Source organism: Anopheles moucheti, chromosome X (assembly GCF_943734755.1).
Source record: "Anopheles moucheti chromosome X, idAnoMoucSN_F20_07, whole genome shotgun sequence".
In the NCBI taxonomy this organism is placed as follows: Eukaryota; Metazoa; Arthropoda; class Insecta; order Diptera; family Culicidae; genus Anopheles; species Anopheles moucheti.
Genome location: NC_069142.1, coordinates 9,810,423 through 9,829,888, shown reverse-complemented (window position 1 = coordinate 9,829,888; position 19,466 = coordinate 9,810,423). Strand labels below are relative to the sequence as shown.

The 19,466-nt window shown below is 45.2% G+C and overlaps 2 protein-coding genes across 6 annotated transcripts in view; both read right to left on the bottom strand.

The window, feature by feature from the left end:
* Positions 1–19,466, bottom strand: part of LOC128306729 (uncharacterized) — a 383,189-nt gene that overhangs the window by 251,679 nt on the left and 112,044 nt on the right. The gene's annotated exons all lie outside the window — the stretch shown is intronic.
* The window catches only part of LOC128306725 (longitudinals lacking protein, isoforms A/B/D/L), a 67,443-nt gene that overhangs the window by 45,455 nt on the left and 2,522 nt on the right, over positions 1–19,466 (bottom strand). For 2 of the 4 annotated variants that reach the window (XM_053044315.1, XM_053044316.1), the window contains exon 2: positions 16,477–16,635. In XM_053044315.1, coding sequence (XP_052900275.1) covers positions 16,477–16,598 — 122 coding nt within the window. In that variant the 5' untranslated portion in view covers positions 16,599–16,635. Of the gene's footprint in view, positions 1–6,073; positions 6,192–14,572; positions 14,865–16,476; positions 16,636–19,466 lie in introns of those variants that run through there. The other 2 variants (XM_053044319.1, XM_053044318.1) reach the window with 2 other exon arrangements.

The window sequence follows — 19,466 nt, the reverse complement described above, 5'->3', positions numbered from 1 at the left end:
TGACCTAACTTCTTCAAAACGTTTACGCGCGAGCACGGCACGACCGAATGCGTGTGTGCAAAATGAAGCCAACAACTACTAACAGCAAAGCAAACAGGGTGCAAGTACCGGTGACACTAGTGCTGCCGTCGGTGGCCATTCGGTAACCTGTGCGATCTTCGATCTTGAAGGTACTGGAGATAGTTTTTGTTTTGGGGCGAGTCTCTGTAGTTAAAGATCAAGCAGTACAATGGACTAACTGAGGGCTTCTGGACTTGTTCGTCGCAAGTTTGGGAAGTTAAGTGATCCCAAAAGAATACTTTAGACATCGTAGATCTACAACTGAAACTAGCTTTTTCATAGACCATCAACCTGTTAGGCCATACCAAGACGAATTTCAGAACAGTGTGTTATTTACAGAGATAGTCAGAGATATCTCTGCTTTCTAGAGGGCTAGTTCTGATGAGATTCGATTTAAGCCTGCGGTGTATTACCAAGGCATGAATTTAAGGCATCTAACGGAGACTAAATGATGCTCATACAAATGGGGCGTCAGGACTGGTGCAAACATCCCAACCGGACCAATTCTCCGTACACAGGACTGACTTTCCAGTCAAAGAAATCCAGAAATGGCAGACTTAGACTTCTTGAGGTTGTTGTGCCGATAAATAAAGAGAGAAGAGGCATGTGGAGTTTTCCTATAATAGAATAAAGAAACCTATACACCAATTAAAACAAACGTCATCTAGATAGTACTGATATCTGATCTAAATGATGATATCTGGGAGAGACTGGGTCTCTATGACTTTTTGTTGTTGGAAGATGGCTGTTGCACTGTTAATAGCTCTCGTCATAGGAATACGACAGCAGGTGAACGTATCTGCTCCTGTATGATTTATCAATGTCAAGAGCTCAAGATCTCTACCGAGTTCACCCGGAATAAGGTCCTAATGGTGAGAGATGGAAATGTCCCAACCCTTATTGTCTAACTACTAGATATTAAGTGCCTGACCATTCGATCGATAATTTAAAAAAGAGCTCAAGATCTCTGAATTCTTAAGAGCCGAAGAGCCTCTAATCTATGTTAGGTAACCGAAAGAAAGGTAATATAGCTCAGGTATACGACATAAATATGGCGGTTTTTTCCTAAATGTCTCAAATATTCTGTGTTGTAGATTACGGAGCACCACTACACATTGTGCCGAACAGTATTCTTGATAGAACTCCATGATTTATTTCGATTTATACAAGATTTTCTCGTCTAATATACTGCTCGAAGCCTCCGAGCCTGTCTGTTTCTTCTGATGATCTGATCAAGAGAATAATATCGGTTGGTGATGTCGCTGATGTCACGCTTGCATTCGATCCCAGAAAAGGTGCCTCGGCAAACCACGATAAGGTGACCCTCGTGTGTCGATATTCTGCTGATTTTTAGGACTTGCTCACACATACACACCAGCAAGTGGGGGGCTTCTCTAAGTTAGCCAAGTTAGCCGCCAGCCGGGTGTATGCAGGCGCGCTCAAAAACCACTCGCATCGAGATTTTCGCACACGGTTGCAAGGTGGAATGGCGAATAAACTGGGAATGCCCAGGAGCGGGCGGCACCGGGGGTGTTCAATATCGAAAAGTTTTTGGTTTTGTTTTTATTTTGTTTTGGCAGGGATGCGAGATGCGCGCAGATTTGAATTTTAAATTTTTATCGTCCACCGTACGAGCTTGCAGGCACCTCCATTATTGGGGGTCGTCAGTGAAATATCACGCGTAACAAAACAAAAAAAAAGCAGAGATAAAGCAACTAAGCAACACAGCGCAGAAACATGGTCGCCTCATGTGTGTGATATGTCCTTTGCGAAACTGTGTTGATTTTTTTTTTCGTTCGGGCCTTGAGCCCTCACCACCTTCTACCGGGGTATGGGGGGGGGGAATGCCACGCATGCGAAAGCCCTCCTTCCCGATCCGGTTCTATTGTTCGCTCGGCTGGGGATGTGTGGGGCGAAAATATTAATCTAAGTCAACCTTTTCGCCTGCCGCAAAATGGTGGCACGAAAATTGATGGCGAAGGTCTCGGAGGAAGACACCCGTTGGGCAGCGTACGCCGAACCGAACCAGCCGGTCCAGTGACGCTGCCTGATGCAAAAGGTGGCCGACGGTCCGAAACTCGTTCCTTGGGCATCGGAAGGCCCTGCCTCGGTTGGGGGGGGACGTGTAGGAGGTCACATCCACGGGAGTCGATGTCAAAAGCTTATGACGAATAACAGTGAAAGCTAGTTTTGTGTGTACATGTGCACGTCTAGGTCTAGGTTGACCGAATGGCCGCAGACCGGGCAGGAAAAGGCATGCGGACAGGTTGAAACGGCCAAACGAAAAGCGGAATAAAACGGGCCACCGCGCGTCAACGAGCGTGTTGCGCTTTCTAGGGCTCCTCTTCTGCCAGGCCAGCAACCAGATTTCGCACACACACACCGTGCGGATCTAACCTCAAAATTCTTCTCGAAAGCTGGGGAGTCACCCCGTGCGGAACAGGTTGTGCCTGGTGGACAACCAAACCTCGACGGCTCCAGGCCCCAGCCAGGTGCCATCGTCTACATCACCGGGGTGGAGGGGTGTTATGGGGCGCACCATCTTGAAATTGATCTGTCATTGCGCCCCGGCCAAGTGCTCGGAATCGGAAATTCAGTCCCCGCTGCTTATGGACACACACTTTGTCGCCAATGCGGAGAATCGTTATTCGAGGCTCGTTTGTCGAACAAGCGTCATAAAAAAAAGAACAACAACGCTAGATGCGAAGCAAAGAAAACGCCTTAGATCGTTTGGTGGGGGCAAATTTTTGCGAATAAAACAAAACCTTCCTGCGAAACCCACCCCAAAAAAAAAAGAAAAACAAAAAGGCAACAACGATCCCGAATGCCAAATTATTCATTCGCGCCCACACTGCGTCGACCTCGAGCGAATTAAAGAAAGACACCTAGCGAAACATAGTAAGAGAGAAAAAGAGAGAGAGAGAGAGAAAGAGAGAGAGAGGGAGAGAGAAAACGGCAAAATAAAAGAGGAACCCAATTAACAGCGAAACACACAACCAAACGACTCGATCGACTGTTAAGAGGCATTTGATTGCAAAGGGGTCGCGGAAAAAGGGTGCGCGTGAGAGAAAGAGAGAGGAGGCGAATAGCGCGGAAAGGGCGAAATGGTTCGCACTAAGTGCCCGGGCTCGGAGAGCAATAATATATATATATATATATATAAAAAACTCTCCATCGCTGGACGTTTTGGCTGAACCTCTTGCCAAATTTGGCCCGCGCTGGCCCCACGTTAGGAGCTATCTCGCTCTCGCACGACCTTACGGCGACGGCGACGTACGCGTACACACGTGCTGACATTTCGCTGACCAGTGCGTTCCGTTTGATTTTTTTTTGCAAACTAGTTGCGGGTGTATGGGTGATCTTTATACAATGTTTTTTTTTGTTGTATGCTTTGCTTTCGCCCCACCGTTTTGGGGGGCGAAGGGTTAAAGGAACTGTGTGTGATGGAGATCCCGGAACCGCTGCGTGATGGGGACCGCATGGTGAAAGCGGTCCACGGCCCGTGGGAATGGAGGAATGGGTTGGATGAAACACACCTATCAACCGGGGATTTGGCGGGGATCTTGTGGAGCAAACAGATACCAAGACGCGCCGAATTGTGCTAAAATCCATCTAGCTGCTCAAACGCAAAACGGTACGCGAGCCACATACACTTGTTAGTGCAGGGGTCGTACTGTCTAACGTAATTGCATCACGATCGTAATAAAAAAAAAATGTCGCAACATATCTCCTCTTTGAGTGATCTCTGGAAGTCTTGATGACTTGCATGAAAATGGCAGCTATTGATTTGAGATTTATATTCATCAAGTAGTATGAAAGAACGCTTAACCAACAGTAGTTGATGAACATGTGAGATCCATACAGATAAAATTAGATCCAACAGCTTTGGTATGTGAGATGTAACAACGCTGAATATCTAATCTTCTACTTATATCTAATATCTTGTAAGAACTATTGCAGTAGTATAAGACAGTAGTAACATCTGATAGATAAGTAAAATCTGTCAGTAAATGAATCAACTATGAAGATATCTTGTGAGTTGATGTCCAGTTGATGTGATGTTGCAAGAAGCATAATGATTTGTAAGGATTCAATATGTCTGTATTCTTTTTATGAGTATTAGCACATTTTCTTATCAATTGGAAGAGGGCTCGGTTCAGTAAAACAGCCTACAAAGCCGCCATTAGCATCTTTACTATTTAAGCAGACTACGAACTAACAGAGTTAAGAAAGCCCTAAAAAGAGGTGAATATCACGACTGTACTGTGTTAAGCAGAAGGCTCAACACCTTAGAACTGCCTATGTCCGCTTCGTTCGGGATAATTAAATCTGATCGAGGTTTTCTTTCAGAAACAGGTACTGACAACTTCCACGACTCTGGTCAGCTGAGCATTGGATTGAGCTCTTAACAGACTAGATCTAATCGAGATGTACATCTAAGCCTTAGCATTGATATCTTGTACGAACAGTGGCATGTGAAGCAGAAATTTTAGCTCATTACCAAATGACTGTCTATTTCTCGTAGAAATAGCAATATGAGATGTAATAGATATTTTCATCATAGGTACTGATAACATCCACGAGTGTGGTTTATTAAGTAGAAGATTTAGCTCAACACCTTGAAACTGGCTGTTTCTCCCAGTTCTGAAAATGCTGGGACTAATAGAGATGACTAGGAGTTGATAACTTCCACGATTGTTTTGTGTGAAGCAGAGGATTCAGCTCAATACCTTTGAACTATCTATTCCTCAATAATATATCTGATGAGATGTATTGTTCCTAGAAGCTGATATCTGAGGAGGTGAACTAATGAATGTATCATGAAGAGATACTTCTCACCAACAATTCCATCCGTATCGATGATTGCGTTTGCAGATGCATGAGGTCATTGAAACTTGGAATATCGCTTCTAAACAGGTTTAAACTATACGACCCTGTGGCGACGGCGTGTAATAGGCGCGAAAACCCCTGCACACTACGCAGCCATCGCGCTCGCGAGCATGCATTATGTATGAGAGACAATTCGCGGACGCTAATGCAGGGCATTAGATCTGTGTGTGAGCACCGTACCACGCGGTTTCGGATGACAGGCCGGGCCCCGGGCAAGGTGCGCTACGGTTGATTGAGTGGTGGCTCGATTGAATCAGCGATGTCTGGGCAGCAGGGAACGGGCATGCGAATCCGGCTTCCGAGGATGATGACGACACACGGCACTGGCATCGGTAAACATACGCCACCCGAACACCGGTGGTCTCGTGGCCGGGTGCGTGTGTGTGTGTGTGTGTGTTGGTGGGAGCAGCCAGAAGAAGGGTTGGACTCCCCACTAAACAACAAGGCGTTGGGAGGGAACCCAAAAAGGGTATATACACACACACACACACACGCACACACGATATCTGATCACCGAACCGGTGAAGTTCGCCAAAAAAGAAAAAGGTCCACGAATTTATGCGTTTGTGTAAGTGATTGGCTTTTTGGAACATCACCATCGCGATATTTGCCATTCTCTCTCTCTCTCTTTCTCTCTCGCTTTCCCTCCCTATTGCTCTTTTGCGCGCAGCACACAAAAAAAACACACACACACGCGATTACTTTAATGGAAAGGGAGACCTTCGTTCGCGAGTGGACGGAACGAGCGTGTTGTAACAAAATTATTGAGATCCCTCCCGCAAAAGTAAAATAAATCGCAAACTGAACAAATCACAACGTGTCGGCGATTTTGTTATTGTTGTTGCCATTGTTTTTTATCGGCACCCACCACTCACTAGCACTCACGCGCACGCACCCCATCGTGGCGTGGAATCGGCAGAGCGGGTTGAGGGTAACCCGGGGGGGACGCCAAGGTTATCTAAGCAAGTCACGGTTTTTAGGCGAAGGTGAAGAATTTGATACGCCAAAAAGGGCAAGGAACGGTTCAAAACAGAACATTATACAACAAAAAAAATGGCTGATCAAATCTAGCACTACGCGCGATATGGGTAACAAAGAGCACCAACAGGAAGCCACCACTTACCTGTGCGAAAAGTTCGCATTACTTCACGTTAAAGGGATCGAACCCGTGTGCCCCCCCGGAGTTGACTTAACGAGTGCGAGGTGCGCCTGTTTGACAGGACAGCAGAGCGGACGCGGACGTTTGCCATTTTATTTGCCTTTTTCTTTTTGTTTCGTTGCCTCCTGTATGTGTATGTAGTTGCGAGTTCGTGCAACATTACCTTGCCAGTGTTTTTTGTAACTGCTGCGTCTGATAGACCACATGGGAAGACTGGGATGATGCAAAAGGGAATATACGTGCGTGGGAGATAATGAGATGTAGGGGTGGGTTTGCCCGCGGAGGAAGAGAACGTCCAGTTAAAGACGCGCCAGATAGAGAGAGAGCGACACATGGACGGGATAAGGTACCATTTAGTAGTGGTGTGTTGGTTTAGGATTCAGACCGTAGGGAACACAACTGGCTGCACATTACGATGGAGCCGCCAAGTGTGCGTGGGATGTGCTTTGGTGTCAGCTAGTGCGAGTGCTACTGCTGGTTGGGAATTATTACGCACCATCACCACGGTTGCGTCTCGCTACACACCCCTACAAACCCTTTCGCGATGACCTTCCGCGGGATGGAAGTCGCGGGAAGATTTTTCGCAACTAGCTGATTCACGGAACAGCTGTTACGCGGTGAGTGCCACCCATTCCGGCCTGACAACGGGGTTTTCTGAGGCTGAGGCGCGAGTTTGGAGCAGTCATCTCCGACTGTTTCTTTATTTGTATATAAGCACTCTCTTTCTCTCTCTTTTTCTCTCCCTCTCTCGCTCTCGTTTGCGTTATCAGTAACGATATGACGCTTGTACGGTGTAATGCGAGCATTTACTCGTGCGTAGATGGTGTCGTGGTGTCGCGCACTTGCCAGCCGACTGACACTCCGAAACGGTGGCACTCACCCACTCGGTGGATCCCATTCCGTTGGGAAGGGGAGCCAGCTGAGTGACCGAAATGCTCACGCGGTTACAGCACGGCGAACGTACGGTTGGGACTCGGTAACGCTTGTGGGGACATGTGTCTCGACAACCCGGAACGGTGTGCGTTCGGTACCGCCGTCTGGCCGATCCGGCGTCGGGAAATCGAGAAAATCGAGCGCAAACCCGAAACGACTGCATCCCGCTGCTGCCAACACCAAACAGCAGCAACAACGAAAACCAACAAAAACAACTCCAATACGTGTACGTAACTATGTTAAATGCCATGACCTTGGAATGCATCTCATCGTTCGTTTTGTGACGCGGTTGTTCTTTTTTTTTTTTTGGGCGGTGTAGACGAGGGAGTTTGGGTGAGTTTTATATTTGCAGTTGAATGCTGCGCTTGGGTATCTTTCGGCCTTGTGTTACGGCGGCAGGGTTGATTGATAGCCGCTGATGCACCCACAATGTAGTGAGGCGGAAAACTGCGCCAAGCATTTAAAACCATAAACACACAGTCTTCACCACATTATGCCATTGCGGAGATAAGTGTCGTTCGACATGCAGGGGTTTTCAGACTGACATATTATAATTCTCTACCCAGTGAAATAGTTTGAGAATAATGTAATCTTGTCAGATTACTAAAACTACCAGCTATTATCGACCCTATGGGTTCCTCTTTTTCCGACCAATGATGACACTTTCACGAGCATTCTCGTCTTATCATTGGATTGGCAAAATAAATGGGAAAGTAATATAACTCCTGTCTTATGTTCATGTATCTGTTCCAAAGTATTTACAGTTCGAAAACTCTAGAATTCTCTAGGAGTTCTCCAGTTTTAGATATGTTTAGAGATCATATAGATATGTCATCTAGAGATTTCCGGATGGAGAGCAGTCAAGAGTCCTAGAATTCAAGTACTGCACTCTGTTGGTTTAGGTGGAAGAGGCAGGGCCGGTACTCACACGATAATACTAATACTAAATCTACTCCGGACAGAATTTCTGGCTAACGTCAGTATAAGGCAGGCAAGCTATGTTAGGTTGTTAAGACAAGTAGCGAATCTCAGGACAAATCATTAAGAATTGACGTTAACATTAATGTGTTGCACACTTGATGTGTAAAGTAACTAAGAATAAGCATACATACGTGATAGATTACCGTAAAGTTGGATGGAAATAAAAATTTCGTATATTAGACGACCCCTGTATAGCAAAATGTTCAAGAATGGATTATTTTACGTAAGACTTCAATTTTGTCTTCCCGATTTTTTATCGGGAAACCAATGTCGTCATCTAGCTAAGTCACAAACGCGTGTAGACCTAAAGTGTCTCTTCTTCTCAATAGGCAAGTAGATTTATCTATATAGTACCTGATTGAAGTAGTGAACTGTAGAACGAACCAAAAATGCTTTTGAATAACTTGTGATACTGCAATCTTTGAAGAATTACGTCTGGAGGCGTGGAGGTCTACAATGACTCCTATTCTCAATACCCAATAGAGTTATCTCTTCCATACGTCTGATAACGTTAGCGAATCGTCGATGGAGTCAAACATGCATTTGAATAGTTTTCGCGAGTGGGATCTAAGAAGGATTACATCAAGACGTTTGGAGGCCTATAATGTCTCCTCTTCTCAATACCCAGTAGACCCCTCTATTGACTACGTCTGATAGAGGTAACGAACTGCAGTATAAACCAAACAAGCTTTTGAATACCGTGGAGTCTATATAGAAGTAAGTCAGGAAACTTCCAAATGTCTAAATGTCTAAAAACCTCAATATCTGAAAGGTATCCTAGACACCAATATCTCGTACGAGTCCTTGTTTAGGAAATGCTTTGACGTAGAATTTTGATATTCTAGCAAGAGTCTTATCAGTTATTCATTCGCTTAGATGATTCCAGCAATTGACTAAAATAATACTGGGAAATTGTAATAGGATTTTGCAACTTATATTCCCACCATGGAGAGGATGCTTTGATAAATTTGACGTAAGATGTGTGTCTTTGGTCTATATCAGATTAGAACGTCTTTTCTCCACGATGTGGGTGTTCTTCTTGCTACATAAATTATACCACCTCGGGGAATACCTGATGTACTTTTAAGCCCTCTTAAGCTACAGAGGGCTAGATGGCGGTATAGAAGCTATATTTAGCTAAAACAATCAGTTAAAAAGTAGAGTGCAACTTGATTCCAACTCGATTGTGAAAAAGCAAACTCAAATGTGCTGCAGGCAACTGGAGGCCACAATCAATACGTGCAGCCGATATACAACAGTAATCGATAATGCAGCCCTACTATCAATGCGCATTCGGGCAAAACACACAGAAATACACAGCGAACCAGCATGGCCCGGTGCCAGAACCCTCCCCGAAGGCCGAGCGGTGTGCAAAGCGGAAGGATTCAGAGCATAATTATGCACCCGCTGGTCCCACGGCAGTGCGCGCAGCAACAACAAAAACAACAATCAGGTAGTTCGCAACATACACACCGCCACCCCTTCCCCTTTCTGCTCTGGAACCTCCAAATACTGCAAACCAATTCCATCCCCGCATTCATTCCCTCCCATTCCACTCCCACGGGGGAAAAGGGGTGTGTGTGTGTAAGGTCCAGGGAAATGGGCCGTCTCTGTGTTTTTTTTCTCCCTTCGGTCGACGCCGTCGTTGCGCAACTGTAAGTGAATGTCAAAATCAGTGACTGTTCGATTATCACCTTTTCAAACTTGAATTCTATCCGAGGCCTCCCTGTTGTACCAGTCGCGGAAAATGCCCGTGGTACTTGACGTCTTCCAACTGCACCGGCCAGCACCTTCCCCGTCCGGCGCATCAAGCGCCGAATGGACACGGCAGCGACACCACCGGATTCGCATCAATTCGGTATCCTCGCGTATCGCGAACGTGGCTTCACTTCCGGTTCGCGTTTCGGTTCGGCAAAAAGGCTTACTTGATTGCATCCGGCAACACCCGGAGGGGGGGAGGGAGGAGTGTTGGATGTTCACGCCAGCAAAATTGATAGACAATAGAAATTAGATATCGTCACGTGTTCATTTATGGCGGAATGAACGAATGTGTCTGTTCGTGCTGATGGGCTTCCTTTGGATGGTTGGGCGACGGGGTACGGCGTCGGCCGTCCAGGTGCATAATTTAACTTTGTGTTGTTTACCCCCTTGCGCCTTACGTGCGCGGGTGCTGTCGAGAGCAGTGAATGAAACAATAAAGTGAACAGCGAAGGGAGCAACCAAAACAAAAAAATTGGTAAAGAACGAAATAGACATGAAGGTGATAAAAGCATAAAAGGGCCCAACAATCACCACACTTGACTCGTATCACCCGCGCAAAGGTTAGCGTTGATGTGTGGAAAGCTACGTAACATAATCATTAGAAGTGCCCAAGAAGACACCCGGACATTGCGAGGGGTTGGGTGATCGCGAAAGCAACGAAATAGCAACCAAAAAATAAAAATCGGCAAACATTTAAATGACTTTTCCGACGTTCCCCTACGATGAACGGCCTTTTCCCGGGTGGGTTAGATCTTTGGCCTGCCGTGACACACACACACACCTGGGAGAAGTGTGCAAAATTTTTGACAGTCAGGTGCCACTCGATGCCACACTATCCGCCCGGAGTCAACCACTTCATTGGGAGAAAATGCCATTTTCCATCACCATTTGCGATTGTTTTTATTCCTTGCAAACGCAATTTTCAGGCATTTGTCTTTAGTCGCCCTCCCCCAAAGCAGCACATTTGGGTGTCGTCTGGGAATTGGTTTTTAATTTTGCGTCCATTTCGCAGCGTATTTCTGCAGCCAACCTCGATGACAGGAGCGGAATTATACATTCCGGCATGTCAACGTACACGGGCGGCCGAGTGGATGCCGTACAAAAGGGGTTGCGTTTGACGGGCGGAAGGATGAAACCCCCCCCTCCGGATGGGGGATGTTTCTTAGAAGTATGATAGCATGGACAAACACACATACACAGTGAGCACACAAAAAAAACAGAAGGCACAGACACCCCCAAACTCGAGGATGGGCGAGAAATCAATGGGCACAACGGGACTGGTCCGGTCTTTTGATTGGAGTGTTTAATCAATACGTCACGAAATGAGTTTTGATTGAAAAATTACTTAAAAATTTTCATTTCCAGGGCCCTTGTTCAAGGTATGTGTGTGTTTGGGGACGTGGCAGTGACTGGAGGTCCTAACGCTGGAAGTGTTTTTGTTTTGTGGGCCTTCTTGTCTTTTGAAGGTTAGGATTGATGTTTTACTGTCAAGATGGAGTTGGGTGTTGTCCGGGGAGTTACCGGGGGTTTTATTGTCTGCGAGCAAACAAAGAATTTAAATAAATCAAACAATGCAGATACTCTGAGGAATTAGACTTGAGAGATGTCTACGACATGTTGCAGAGAACTCTGAAGAGTTATAACATTTGTGAAGAGAATTTTAAGATCCACTAAGATATTCCAATGTCTTTAATATAATGTAACATACTTTCAATATGCTCTTCAAAGAAACTTCCTAGAATCAGATACTATACTCAGGAAATGAGATGTCATTTTGTTCTTCCATCTCACTGTCAAAAATGCAATGAAACGCCTCAAATTCGAATGCCCCAATACTTGGGGATTTAGCTCTATGTCCTCAATAACAAACAACTAGCACCTAATGATTTAACAGATATCTTAGAAATGCCCAATGTTATCTTCTATTAATATATTTCAATTCTTCTAATATTCTGAAAATACTCCTGATTAAAGCCATTGCCAGATGTCTAAGACTTATTGGAAAGAATTCTTGCGAGTTTTAACATTTGTGGAGAGGATCATAAGGCCCACAAAGAATTTCTTCAGTATTAAAAAAAACCTCCTAGAATCGAGGTAATCTACTAATGAAGTGTGACGTCTTCTTTAAACATCGATTTGCAAGAACTTGCTGTCAACTTGCTTTGACTTCAAAATAGAATGCCTCAACACTTGTTCGCTATGTAGTGCTCCACTATATCCACCAACAAGAGGAACTGTTTCTGCAGTCTCTAAGTAATATATCGCGTAAAGTCTTCTCCTATTCGTACTGTCCGATCTTCTTGAGCTTAGCACCAGTCAACGGCAATTCCATAACCTTTAGCCATAACTTCACCCACTTACAGCGTACAGATAAAACGCAGAACAACACCCGATTTCGATTGTTTGTTACGTTATTAACTCGAAGCCATTACCGGATGGCTGGGGTGGGGGGCAATCATTTTCTTTTTCTCCTCCTTTTTCTTGTTGTTGCTGTTCTTTTGGGCGGGTGCGGGAAAATTGATATCATTAGTGAAAATTAATGCCCATCCGGGTTTGATTGATTCTTTTGGCGCTACACGCTCGCAAACAGATCTCGCACCCGTAACTGTTGCTGTTTGCCGCAAGTAAAAGAAGCGCCAGTTGTTGTTTGTGGCAGGCGAGTTTTGTTGAAACCAATTATACCTGGGCCCTGGTGGGTGCGGATGCGTAAACCATCCAAACGGTCTGCCTTTTTGCTCATTTATTTTAGATCGACCGATGCCGATGTCTCATATGCACGGATGCGTGGCTGCCAGGCTGCCAAACAGTGGAATATGATTATACATCATGCCTGTGGGCCGACTGTGGGAGGCCCGGTAGAATGCGCAGCGCCACGAAGGTATGCAACCCGCACGACACAGGGCGCTTGGTAAGGTGCTGGGCTGGCACATCTAATCGCTTTTCCGGTGAAGGGTAACCGTCCCGCCGTGGGCGCATCCTTGCGAAAGACGAGTGCCAGGAGCTAGGTTGTCAGTTTGGAATGTAATCATCACTCTTGTACCCCCTCGTGTGTCGTGTGTTTTGTAGGGGGTAAGCCATCGATTTCCTGCACCCCGCAGTGAGAGTGCGGGAGCCTAATTTCACAAGGTTCGCCCTCTTCGCTGTGTAATCGAAGGATAACAGGATTGCAAGATTGATTGATGCTCGGGTTTGAATTTGCGAGCTAATTGCTTATTTATAATGCGATCATCGTTTAGGCGGGCTTTCCAAATGCAGAGCGCCCGAAAGAGCGGATACCGTCCCTCTTTATTGTCTGGTGTGCTTGTGTGCGAACGTCCGTTAGCCGGTAGACAGGGGAACCGTATCCTTAACATTTGCACTGCAACGATGCGTTTTGTATCTTTTCTCGTGCGAAGATACCCCAACGATGGGTACGGGAGCAAATGCATACACCGTATTTCCTGAATCACGAACGCATTTGAAGTTTTCGGACAGATAGCGTGGCCTGAAGCTAAACTAACCTGAGAGGCGGGATGGGTTGAAATTTTCCAATTGTGATTTGATATGATATTGTCTGGCCGTATCGTAAGTCTGACGAAAGTAGAAATAATCCGATTTCAGCTACTAATAGCTTATATGCGGTAGACAAAAATGACTGTACCTTGCATGGGTTTTCATAGGCTGAATATGGTATGTGGATTGCATACATTTAGGCGTTTAATAGAATATGTGGAGCTTAATCTCAAAAATCTTGGCAGAAGAATGATTGAAGAGAATAGTGGAATAGCAATATTGAAAGCTCAATAACCATGATAATCTCATTACCTAGAACATAGACTTTCAAAGTATTCTAGGAATTTTTATACATTTAAGATGTAAGTCAGTTTAAAATCAAGGAATTCTGAGGAAAATAGACGAGATACTTAAAGCTTTGGGAGATGCCAGAGGTAATATCTTTTAAGGTATATTGGAACTTCGCTCTCGTGCTATACACCGTTGGACAAGCATTGTTTAATTATTCTTATAAGCCTTGCAAGAATGAATGGCCAGAATGATCTTTCGTTTCCCCAATACCAAATAAAAGGAACTCAAAAATTTTCGAAGTGTAATGTTTGGGTTTTTTACTCAGAAAACGAGACAAGCAAATTCTCTGCCACGCAGAATAGAGACAAAATGTAGCTATATTTGACGCTATGTTAGTAAAATGGAGAATATAGCTTATAATTTTATTTAAAGCTCAATAACGATGATACCCCCATTACCTAGAACAAAGGCTTCAAATGACATTCCAGGAATTCTCTTATAATTAGGATAAAAGACGGTTAAAAGGACAAGAAATTCAAGAATTCAGAGGAATTATACCAAATAGACGAGATATTTATAATATTGGATGACGACTGCATACTTTTTTTGGTGGTGATCTTTAGATATTACCACTTCGCTCTCGCGTTGTACATTACTTAATTATTCTTACGAGAGCCTGGCGAGAATGGATCTCCAGCATGATCTTTCCCTCGCCCAAAAGTCAAACAAAAGGATGTAACGCGTGAAGAGTGAAGGCTAACGTACGCATTAAGCAAACAAAATGGAAGCGCTTCACGCCGTTGCCATCACTCACATCTGCTTACTAATCGCACACGCTTCGCCACCGGGTAACTGACCTCCGGGTTTGCGATTACAAGCTGGGGAAATGGCCGTGCAGTTTGGTAGATTGTATCGGCATTCTGCCTGCCGCTAACGCAGTAATCGTAGTGCATAAACTCTGATAACACATGGTAGAAGCGCTCTATGTAGGGTTATGAAACTTACCACACATACACATGCGATGGGGTGCGCGTCGTTGACTACTGGCGGCAGGTGGTATTTTTATTAGCAGCGAACTAACCGTACCGTCCGGTATCCTGACGGGCCGGTGTTGCCCGCAAACCGCACACCGCATCGTAGTGCCGCTTCGGGTTGATTGTTGCTTAGGGTTTGATTGTAGGTCGTGCGGCCACCGGGCACGCATCTAGCGGCTTATTGTAACAGTCACACGCCTAGCCGACCGGGCTTTGCGTACCGGGACGGCAACGGAAGTAATAGTTTGTATAAACCAACAAACACCGAAATGATGCACCGAACACGCACACGATTAACACACCCGCGCGGACAGACGTAGACGCACAATGGGTCCGCTCGTTCACCGGCTCGTCCAAAACGCGTTACAAAACGCGTCAACCACCATTGATTCGATTCGGCATTGTGACCGATATCATAGAGAGGTTTGTTTTGTTTTGTTTTTGTTACTGGGAGACTAATTTTGACAGGTGACATACCGCAAAAAATGGCCGTTTGTTTTCTCTCTCCCTCTCTCTCTCTCTTGATATGTTTATCCGTCTCCCACAGAAGGAGACGGGTGAAGCGTCCTGTTCTGTCCAGGCAGGCAATTTGTACACGCGGCTACGGCTGTACATTGCTTTTATTAAAAAAAAATCAGGTGCGTTCTAACTACGTTTTTTAAAAAAGAGCAATCACAACCCTGCGGCCCTGGGATCGCGCGGGATCCTTACACCACGGGGCAACTGCGACGGAGTGCCCGGGTGCCGGCTGCGTACGTTCTTGGGGTTTACAGTTGCGTGTCCATTGCTCCAACTACGGTTACTTTGTACTTTCGAAACGCTACGAACCATTTACAGTGATTGGGTGGTTTTTACTCCATTTGGGTGGCCGTGTTTTACTTTATTTTATTTTCCTTAGTGCTTAGCGTGTTAACCACGGTGTAGAACACACCTCGAAAGAGGGGGAGATTAGAGGTGTGTTTGATACAGGGTGCGATATATGGATAGATCTAGATGTAGGCAAGGCATACATCGTTGCCTGATTACTAATTTATGCACAGTTCTTGTCGATGAGATGGGATGGCTAGCAGTCGGATCGACCGCTACCGTAATGTACACACCGTATATATGCCGTCGCCGATATATCACTTCTATCTCCTGCCCGTAACTCTATCATACCGAACAGGTCATATTGCAATATTGTCGCGAGCCTATACGCTCCATTATTGTATCACACAACCTATCTGCATATGTTGTATATATATATATGTAAGTTGACATTTGTGTATATATATATAAATGTAAAGGTAAAGCTACGCATATGTATAAAAGTTCGAATGGAAGCATATGTTCAATGTATATAACAGCGTGTATGTAAATACATACGGACACGCATCGTCCAGACTTCCGGGCAAAACTCATCTCATATGCGGCAGAAGCTTTTCTCGGTAATGCGAATGCGGAAGGACTATCTGTACGGTACGGATTATGATAATAATGCTATTGAAGGTGTAGCTGCCGATATGCAGCCCTCTACATCAGCAGGTCGATATGTCCCTTATATTGCTTATTCATATTCATATATATATATATAGATAGATTGGACGTAGTTTGAGTGTTCCCGTGTACCAGCGAGTTTAGCGCCAAATGCAACACATACACACGCATCGTCCTCGTCACCACACCTGAACATAATTCTGCTTGCCCACACTCGGCAGGGAGTTCCCGCACAGCACAGGTTGATTGTTGATTAGTCGTCAAAGTTGACAAAAACGTTGCCCACTCCTTTGATATGAGGCATTCCGCTAGGATATTCCCTTCACGCTTAACTCCAGCAAAATAAACACAACAACCATGCCCAACCATGGCTGTTCTTGGGGTTATCACCACACGTACCTGCGTAATGATTCCACCTTGCGAAAGTCGAGCGGCGCGTCGACCTCCCCGTTGATCTGCGGGTACCCATTCGGCGTTGGATAGCGGCTCGCGTACAGTGGAAGTGCCGGTGAGGAAGCCATGCTGAACAAGTCCGATGCTGCTGCGGTGCGGTTGGAGCTGCACGTTGCCGCGTGAAGGGAAGAGAAGAGAGGAAAGATAATTGAGCGAAGGCAAACGAGAACAAGCAAAAAAAAAAGAAGCTGGCTGATGTAGAATTTTCATGATGTTTTTCTTTTTTGTTTTCTTTTCGGCAGTTCTGGTAGGCATTGCTCGCACGCGTTACAAGAATATTCGCCCACGGCCCAGAATGGGCGATAAGAATACTGCACCGTTTCTGGCTGAATGAAGCCGGAGGTTTGGAAAAGAGTCAAGAACCAAATTAGCCCCTCCCGACCCGGTAAGCGGAAGCGCACCGGAAGCGAACCGGAAGCGGTAGCTTAATTCGGGAGGGATTGGCTCTTGGTAGAAGGGGGAGATGCTAATACCGCTGGAGCAGTGCGGAGTTCTGGCAATGGCCGGGAATAGATCACCGGACAGATCTCGCCAGCTGCTTCCACCCCAACCCATTGGCCGGGCATTTTTCCTTTATCAGAGATACCGCCAGCACGGGGTGCCTATTAACACCAGCAGCAGGCGAACCGAGGTACTTACACAAGATGGCGAGCGCGCTGGCATCCGAGCGTCGTGTAAGAGTTCAAAAACCAATTACGAATTGTTTGGCTCATAAATACGTAGATATTGCTTATCGAACTACTTTGAACAAAGCATACTGCGCAAACGCGCTAGCGGAGGTAAGCTTAGCAACTTTTGTGTTAGAACGTCCATCAATCAGTGGATGGTAAAACTACTTTTGGGCGATTCATTAGATTCGCGCTCGCTACACAACTACTGCTATGAAAAACGTGGTATTCCCGGATATCGCGCACTAAGGGTAAGGAACGTACGCACGAAACTATCACCGAAACACCGGTACAGGGTATGCTAGATATGGCGTATTCTAATGACGTCTATTGAACCTCCATTCATTCCACCGTATCGTTACGCGGGTTGTTCAGTGTTTCACATTACGGGACTGTCGGCCAAACGCGTGCCTCCCCGATTTCATCCGGACCTTTGTCAACCAGCGCCGTCGCGACACGGTGGTATCGGCACGATCGTGACCCAATGGCGGATGATCGATACCGGCCGCGGGACGCTTCATCTTGACGTTGGTTGACCGGTCCAGATGCAGGGTATTTGATTGTGTGGTGCTGGTGTTACTGATGCTCCTGCTGCTTGGTTGATTGATAAAGCGAGCAGGATATGGTTTGATTGTTGAGCGTGCCTGAAAATAGTGAAACTTGGTGAGATCTTGTCTGATAGACGCGTGGTAGAGCATTTACAAAGATATCAGTAAGTGGTGTAGAATTTCTGAACCAGAGTTACAACCTCTTTTTGAATTGTTCTATGAACTATCTCTTTATGATGAATTCTAGTTATATTAGTTGAAAATAAAATGTGATCTTTATGTTTGCAATCTATAGGGTAGCTCTCTTGAGTTACTAAAACCTCTAGAGAAGTCTTTTTAGGATCAGTGATAGTTAAATGAACATCTCCATGAATTCTTGTTGCGTTATCTTAATGTTTGCAATCTATAGGGAAGCTCTCTTGAGTTACTAGAGCCTCTTGAGGAATACTGTTAGGATCACTGGTAGTTAATTAACATCTCTATGCATTCTTGTTGGGTAATCTTTACGTTTACATCTATAGGGAAGCTCTCATGAGCTACTAGAGCCTTTAACGAAGTATTTTTAGGGTCACTTATAGTCAAATGAATATCTCCATGAATTCTTGATGAGTAATCTTATTGTTTGCAATCTATAGAGTAGCTCTCTTAAGTTACTAGAGCCTTTAGAGAAGTATTTTTAAGATCACTGATAGTTAAATTATTATCTCCATGTGTTCTAGCTTGAGGATCTTTATGTTTGAAATCTACAGAGTAGCTCTCTTGAGTTATTAGAGACTCTAGAGAGATATTTTTAAGACCACTGATAGTTAATTGAACATCTCCATGAATTCTCGTTAGATTACAAGAGATATGAAAAAAACAAACCATAGCATGCTCTTTAAGCACTGATCACCGAATACTCTTACTCCTCTAGAAGAAATGATCTTTCATCTTCAAGGATTTAACAAAAGACTTTGATCCGAGCATTGTTGGAAGCGGATATACTAGAACTCCGATATATTATTGCAGACATTATTTGATGTCCACTAGATGCGTATAAGGCACCTCATGCACATCCAATCCATAAATCCTAACAATTAAATCCCCTCCAGTGTTAGCTGTACATGTACATATCGCAACCGACAAAGGATCGCCGGTGTACTGCCGAGTGGAGCGACACACAGTTATGCCGTTGTGCAATCGAAAACACCGCACAAATCTTTCGTACATCACCGGGAAAGGATTTTCTTTGTTCGGAATGTACGGCAACGTTCTGGCGTCTATGTTTTCTTTGTCGTGGCAGGAGCGGTGCTACAACGCATTGCCCGTACCGGAAAATGCATTTTTGATCTATATACGGCATATTTATTGCATTCCCTTGCACATTCAGCTATGTACCGATGCGACGCTATGTGGCACCGCACATCACGGGGAAATGATTTTCGGTAATCCGTAGTAAATAACCAGATCCCGGTGCGTGTTTAAATATATCTAACCGCCACATAACGATGGTAAGTGCTTGGCTGTTTACTATGTTTTACATACTACCCAACAGAACGGTATGTAATGTGCGCGACATTAAACCGGCGTCGGTATCCCATCCACCCTCGGCAATGTCGGATATATGCGTGCGAACGGAACATGGACGAAAGAGGCGAAGCTAATGGAAAAAAACACTACACGGAAGTCGTGCGCCGCAGCGGAAACGCAACCTTTTCCGCCACTGCAGTGCGCGGGAAGT